This window comes from Buceros rhinoceros, unplaced genomic scaffold (genome assembly GCF_000710305.1).
Source record: "Buceros rhinoceros silvestris isolate BGI_N320 unplaced genomic scaffold, ASM71030v1 scaffold11344, whole genome shotgun sequence".
NCBI classification, from domain to species: Eukaryota; Metazoa; Chordata; class Aves; order Bucerotiformes; family Bucerotidae; genus Buceros; species Buceros rhinoceros.
Genome location: NW_010407689.1, coordinates 7,045 through 13,827, shown reverse-complemented (window position 1 = coordinate 13,827; position 6,783 = coordinate 7,045). Strand labels below are relative to the sequence as shown.

At 48.4% G+C, this 6,783-nt stretch overlaps 1 protein-coding gene across 2 annotated transcripts; it reads right to left on the bottom strand.

Moving 5' to 3' along the window:
• Positions 1 to 639: 639 nt before the first annotated feature.
• Positions 640 to 6,567, bottom strand: LOC104492082 (cytochrome P450 2C19-like). 2 transcript variants are annotated; one of them, XM_010134584.1, is made up of 10 exons: positions 6,370 to 6,549; positions 5,881 to 6,027; positions 5,548 to 5,566; positions 5,223 to 5,372; positions 4,744 to 4,904; positions 4,183 to 4,359; positions 3,524 to 3,665; positions 2,893 to 3,080; positions 1,595 to 1,736; positions 730 to 911 (listed from the first exon to the last, which is right to left on the bottom strand). In XM_010134584.1, the coding sequence occupies exons 1-10, from the start codon at positions 6,547 to 6,549 to the stop codon at positions 730 to 732; spliced, it is 1,488 nt and encodes a 495-aa protein (XP_010132886.1). The 2 variants fall into 2 exon arrangements, with proteins under 2 accessions (XP_010132887.1, XP_010132886.1); XM_010134585.1 differs by lacking the exon at positions 5,548 to 5,566 and having other exon boundaries at positions 640 to 911; positions 5,865 to 6,027; positions 6,370 to 6,567.
• Between the last annotated feature and the right edge of the window lie 216 nt (positions 6,568 to 6,783).

The following is a 6,783-nucleotide window of genomic DNA, read 5'->3' as shown; positions in this document are numbered from 1 at the left end:
TTGATGCATGGAGGGCGGCGGAGTGGCCACAGTGGCAGGCAGGGTTGTGCTGGCAAATGCCTCAGGGAGAGCAGAAGGCCTGGAGGAGGTGGTGGGAGGAGGACAGAGAAGTCAGAGAGAAAGTGCTTCCAGCTTGTGAAGAGGCTGGGCCATAGAGTACCTAAGGAATGAGAGAAGCCCCCAGCAGCAGCCAGAGGTCCCATCAAGGGAGTGAAATCAGCCAGAGTTTCAGCATATGAACTAGGCAGGGAGTACTCTCCTCCAGGAGGGATGCTGCTATCCTTTGTCTGGCTGTGGGCAGCAGAATTGGCAGCCCCAAGTATGGCAGATAGAGCTGCTGATAGCCCTCACGCTGCAGGACCCCATTCTCTTCCCACGCTTTCTGACTGGTGATGTGCTTCAACTGGCCTGGAGCTTCTTGCAGGCTGCAGCAGTGGGTCCAGTGGAAGAAAGCAGGACCCTCGTCCTTTGCCTTCCAACAGGGTGCTGGCCACAGCTGCAGACCTGCTCTGCAGTAGAGCAGCAGATGTGATTGCTGCCCCAACCTGAAGAAAACAGGGTCTCAAATCTTCGTAAATAGATTTTTCTTTATTGGGTCATTAACCTATACACAGGCAGCACTATCCCTCTGCAAAGCATGCCAATGCTCCTGCTGTTGGTTTTAGTAAGGAAGGTATAAAGGAGTAGCCAAGCTCAGGATACCATGAAGATACCATGGGTTTGTGCTTTTCAGCGTGGGAGAGCACAGAGCTGGAAGGGAGGAGGTACGTTGCCTGTCCCACTCAGCACTGGGGTTACGTTGAGTTCCTCGGGGTTGACAACAGGCTTCAAGGTAAAGTTCTGTAAGATGGTGGACAAGAGTAGGAATATTTCCATGCGTGCCAGGCCCTCTCCAAGGCATATTCGCTTTCCTGAAAGTGAAGACAGCAAATAGCATTCAGCAGATATTGATGCTAGACCAGATTTTGTACTAAGCTGATATGTGGCGCAGCATTATTTACCAGAAAGAGCTGCAGCAGTGTAATGACTGTCATATTACTAAGGACATTTGCAAGAGTTTGTTGGAGAAAGATCCTTGGCAGTTTTGCTGTATACAAGAAGGAAGAACAAGAACAGGAGAAGTCTTAAACGTGAAGGGGGCATCACAGGAGGCAGGACAATAGAGAGCAAGGTGATGTAAAACACAATTGAGAAAGCAGAGAGCTGGGGCTATTGGGAGGTGAGTGGCTGCATGTAGCTTGAGAGGTACTTAAGATGTGCTGGGGAAAAGTGAAGCTGCCATAGAGAGACAAGTTGTTTAAGGATGACTTTGGTAGTTGTGTAGGAAGGTGACAAGTATATTAGAAAGTGTCAGTGGGTTCCATTCACATCATTACATTGGCAACTCCTAGTAAAAGGTTTGAGAAGCCACCAGGCCTGAACCAGATGGGAGTTGCAGCTGGGGAAGGGAGCAGCAGGGAGGAATTATCCAGAGAGCAGTTGGCCCCAAAAAAGCACCAATGGGACCATGCTGCAAAGAGGGAGTATGTGTTATAGGGATTGGCAGAGGAAAAGGTCAACAGAGAGAGGAAGAGAGACAAAGCCTGTGCTTTACCTGCTGAGAAGGGGATGAAGAACTCACTCTTCTTAAAGGTGCCATTCTCGCTCAAGAAATGTCCAGGGTTGAACTCATTTGGGTTTGGAAACTCTTTACTGTCATAGAGGACAGAACTAAGGATGGGAAAGATTGTGGTGCCCTTGAGGAGACACAAGAAGAGCAGAGCATGAAGGGGAGGTGAGTTAGATCCTTTAATCCAACTGTTTGCCAAGACTGAGATTCCCAGCACAGCCCCACCAATGCCTTTGATTTCCCTTAGAGGACCCATCCATTGGGGAGGCGGCTTTAGGGAGACTCTGCTAGATGTCACAGCAGGGACTGTTGTTGGCTGCTTTTCCTGAATGCTCCCCTCTCACTTTCAGACCATTTATCCTCACCTTGCTCTGGTCATCTGGGGACAACCCATCTAATTCTTCCTCTTTCTTAGTGTTTCACAATAATGAACTTATAGATGTGCTATATTCCTTCTTTTCTGTGAGCCCCAAAAAGCAAAAGCACACAAGGTTGTGGAAATGAAGCTCTATTCCCTCTCCTGACAAATTTCTCCTTCCACAATATTCTCTCTTCCCTCCTCCTGACCAACCAGTGATGTGGGGGTGTGTGTGTGCATAAATAGTCCAGCAGTGATGACAAAAGAACCCTCTGCTGGAAGCTGAGCAGTTCCTTGGGCCCTGCCTTTTGATTTTACACAGACAGCTGAAAATTGAAATGCCAACACCCCGTGTGCTGCTGCTCCCCTGCTCTACATGGACACCCAGAAGACAGGATGTAACATGAGCATCACTGCATTGGGCCAGGCCAGGCCACAGTTGCTGTAGCCTCTGGCAGTGGCCAACAGTGGCTGTCTCAAGAAGCAAGTAAGAACAGGGCGAACAGATTTTCCGTGTTCTCTTGAATGCAAACAGAGCCTCCAGCACTTTTTGGCTCAGGGGCTTTCTGTGCTCAATAACCACCAACTGATTTTGCTGCCAAGTGTGTGCACAGGCTCTCCCAAAGAGTGGTGAGCAGTTCCCAGCTTTGTTGCCTTTTCTGTGAGGAGACACTGCTCTGTTTTTTTGTGAACTCACTGTGTTTCCGCAGATAGGTAAAGCTGCGGAGCAAGTGAGCAAAGGTGTTGGGCAGAGCTACTGTTCCTGTCTTCGTCTATGGAGTTTCAACAAGGGATTGCAAGTGAGCTACAGGAGCCTGAGGATAAAAGCTTCATGAAAGGCTGGGCGACAACGAGCATTTCTAGCTTCTGGTTTGTAAAGGCAAACGTGCTGCCACCTTGTTCTTGAAGGAGCTTGCCCACTAACCTTGGGAATGACATACTCTCTGAAGCAGGTATCTCTTATCACAGTGTGAGGGAGACTCATTGGGAGGAGGGTGATGAAGCGCTGGATTTCATGGACCACTGCATCTGTGTAGGGCATCTGGATCCGGTCAGCCACACAAGGTTTTCGTGCTCGCCCTACTACCCGGTCAATCTCTTCTTGAACTTTCTCTGTCATGAGAGACACAAACCATGATTTCATTGTTGTTGAGTATATGAAGCCAAACCTACCTAAACATAAACTGCTGTGAGCTGTCCCTAATTGACATATCACAGATGACGGGAGCGTTGGTGTTGGTTTTGGTGTTTACTAGAACACAGCTCCACTGCAGCCCATGCAAAGAGTGTCCTCCTAGTGACTTGGCTAAATAGTACTGGGCGATAAAGATGTGGACACAGTTGAGTCCCTGGCTGTGAGGGGAGTGCAACTGACGATGATGCCAGTGAAGCTGAGAGATCTCAAACAGTCACCCCGGGGAATGATGGTACAAGGACTTTGCCCATTTGGGTAAAACATGAGGGAGAGAGAAGGGAAGTTGGGAGAAGGATGTGGTGTCAGACATGCCCCAAGCCCAGGGGAATAGTTAAGAGAGGAAGAAGTCACAGACTGGTACCTTGTATCTCCGGGTATTTGAGAAGAAGCAGAAGCCCGTATCTTACAGTGGTGCTTGTTGTTTCAGTTCCAGCAAAGAACAAGTCGAAGCCGCTGGTTATCAGGTTCTCCATGTGGAAAACGGAATTGGGATGTTCTTTCTCCTAGGGAAAAGGCTGGGCTGTGTCTCTGGCTGACCAGAGAAAAGTGGCCCTTTCTTGTGTCATCCCAGACCTTCCTTTTCACTTAGAGCTGTTCGCATTTCTCTACTAAGGTGCAACAGCCATCTGTTGGGAGCATTGCAGTGCTATCTTTGGGCACTAAGCTCAGTCTCAGAGCAAACTTTTTTCAAGCTGTGCACTGAGTGGTACATAGCTGCCTGTTTGCCCTTGCTGTGCCAACTGCTTTCCAGTGAAAGAACTGCAAGATATCCCTCTGTTTTGTTGAAAACAAATGAAGGTCTTGCTGTCCAAGCAGCTGCAGGTAGTGGCTGGTGAGCATGTAGACCCAGAGCTATAAGCTCTAGCACAGGCAATATCTGAGGCATTGTTGGTATTTTCCCACTGCACAGCCCAGCTGCCTGGGAAGGAGTTATCCCAGTGTCTGTGTTACTCATGAGAAGGAAGGGGGTCAGCGTAGGTGTGTTTGGGGATAAGCTGGAGCTGAATGCTGTCTCCTTACCTCCTGCATTTTGTTGAGGAAGCAGTCAATGAAATCCCGAGGGGAGCTTGGATCTAAGGAGGCTTGGTGCATCTTCACCTCTTCTGACACAAAGGCTTTTAGACCATCAAATTCTGCAAATATTTTGTTGTGTGGGCCAGGCAGGTAATTCAGGATCTTTGGGAACATCTGGTAGAGCTGGAAGGAAAGAAACAGGAAGGTCCTTGTACAACCATTGCACCGTCCTTTGATATTAGCAAAAAGTCTAGGAAGGCTGCAACCCTCTCAGCTGATGCAAGCAGAAAGGCTATGAGGCTGGGCAGTCTGACAGGGTGATAGAGGTTTGCTTAGCAATAGTAGTAGGAACCTTAGAAGTGGAGAAGGGTGTTCAGAACTACAGGGAAGCTGCATTTAGCTGGCAAACTCCATTACTGAAGTTGCTTCTGGCCCTTAAGTGAATGCCCTCCTATGCAGAGCATCGATAGGGTCCCAGTTAGAAGACCGAAATGGAACTTCATTGGAAGTGAGGCCTCCTGCTCCCCTGGGAGAATGTTGCCACTGCGAAATGGCTGCTGAATGTACCTGTCCCCAGTGGGAGTTTGTCATCTCAAAGATGTTATTCATGTTGTGCATCAAGGCTAAGAACTTCTTGTCTTTATAGTCATATCGTTTCCCAAAGACGGTGACGCATATGACATTGGCGACAGCACAGCCCAGCATGAAGATTGGGTCAAACGGTGTTCCTGTGATTTCAGAAAAGTTACAAACCATAAAAACACCCACAAAACTATGGCTGCTTTAGCTGCTTCTGGTTAGTGTGGGTAACTTGAGCTGTGATTGTTAGCAGAAATACAAGATCACAGTCTCTGAGTGACACAGAAGGGCCCTCGAAAAAGAACAGTACGCGATCATGGAAGTATTTACTACTTTATAATGAGGACTAGCTGGTGCGTGGACCAAACACATGGGAACATCAATTCTGTGCTAAAGACATGGGCTCCCTTAATACAGTCCTTTTTTTTTTTTTGTAAAAAATAAGCTGTATTAAAAATGGACCGTACCCTTTGTTTTGTTGATCTCTTCCAGCAAGTACTCAGTTTCCTCCTGGATCCTCTCTTCTATGCCCCTCTTCCCCATTCCAAAGTTGCGTAGAACACTAAGAGAAAACCGCCGGACTTGTAACCACTCCTTGTTGTTGCTAAAAACAATCCCTGCAGAAGAAGGAAAAGGAAAGATCTGGCTTGGGCCTGCTGAGTGTGAGATGAACAGAGGCTCACAGTGACAGTGAATCCTGTCCTTGGAAGAGCACTGACATGGTAGTGCCATAGAATACTGTGGTTGGAGGCAATCTCTGGAGGTCCTGTAGTCCAGCTGCCTGCTTTTGACCTTCACCACCACAGCTGACCTCCTTGTGAACAATTTGTCATTCATATCCACACATTATTTCCCTTGCTGCAGCTGGAGGCTGTTGCCTCTCACCCTTTCACTGCCCATCACTGAGATCAATCCAGCTCCATTTCTCTGCTACCCTCTTTGGGTAGTGGAAGCCAGCAATTACAGTTCACTCTGCCTTCCCTTCTCCAGGAGGGATCCACCCACTCCCTGCAGTCTCCCCTCGTGCAAGGTACACTCTAGCTCTAACCTGCTGAATGCACCCTCAGCCCTTCCCTTCTCCTCAGAAGATGCTCAGTCAGCAAACATACCTAATCCATTGTTAGCCCTGTCTCCTATTGGCATGTGTCCTCTGGCAGCAAATTCATCTGCACGATCTACCAAGGCTTCTTTCACCACATCATGTCCGTACAGCACCACCACTGGGTTAGAGCCAAGATGCACTGTGAACACTGATCCATACTCTTGACTGAGCTATCAAAAAGCAAGAGAGAAAATGGCCATGGAGCAGGTAGGGAGGAGGAGTTGAACAGTGGCCTTGCTGCTGCATCCCACATCAGGCAATGGGGACTCACAGACCAGCAACATTAAGATTTGGTCCTCTCATGATAAATGTGGGTGTGGAGAGGGTTCCCAGCTATCAAACCATGAACAACAATGGCAAGAGCAGTGAAGGGGAGCAGCTGAGATCCCCCTTTCTGCTCCTACGAAATTGCCACTCAATCAAGCTAAGGCCACAGGTTATCCCCATGCACAGGTCCTATGCATTTCTTGCTCACAGAAGAAAGAGAGAGAGAAGTGAAAGAACTGCCTTACCTTCTGTAGGGTTTTGGCCAAGTTCTTCGTTTTCACCTGCAGCATGTTACCTAGGATGGGAAAGGGAGCTGGTCCTGGAGGCATCTTCCCCTTTCCAGACCTCGCTCTCCATGATGCAAAGGACAGCAGGCAAGCAATGCAAACCAGGAGGACAACGGTGGCTGCTCCCAGGATTGCCATTTGCTTCTGCGCTCGGGAGGGAGTGACTGGCTGCCGGAGCCCAGGTTTATATACTGAAGGGCTATCTTAGCTCTGTTAGCTCAACAGCAGGGTTTGGATCACGTGGCTTAGTCAATGTTACTAGTCAATCATTTGTTAGTCTGCCCTGTGTTATGAAACTCTGACTTCTATTTGGGTTAGTTGATCATTGAAGATACACTTTATCTCAAACAACTGCAAAGGTCAGAGGTTAAG

What these genes read in the sequence shown, in the direction of transcription:
- LOC104492082 (XM_010134584.1), bottom strand. Translation starts at nt 6,549, where the DNA reads ATGGCAATCCTGGGAGCAGCCACCGTTGTCCTCCTGGTTTGCATTGCT. An exon ending in TGGCCAAAACCCTACAGAAG is followed by an intron (nt 6,028 to 6,369) that starts GTAAGGCAGTTC and finishes GCTTTTTGATAG; the next exon opens with CTCAGTCAAGAGTATGGATC. An exon ending in TCCTCAACAAAATGCAGGAG is followed by an intron (nt 3,666 to 4,182) that starts GTAAGGAGACAG and finishes CCTTTTCCCTAG; the next exon opens with GAGAAAGAACATCCCAATTC.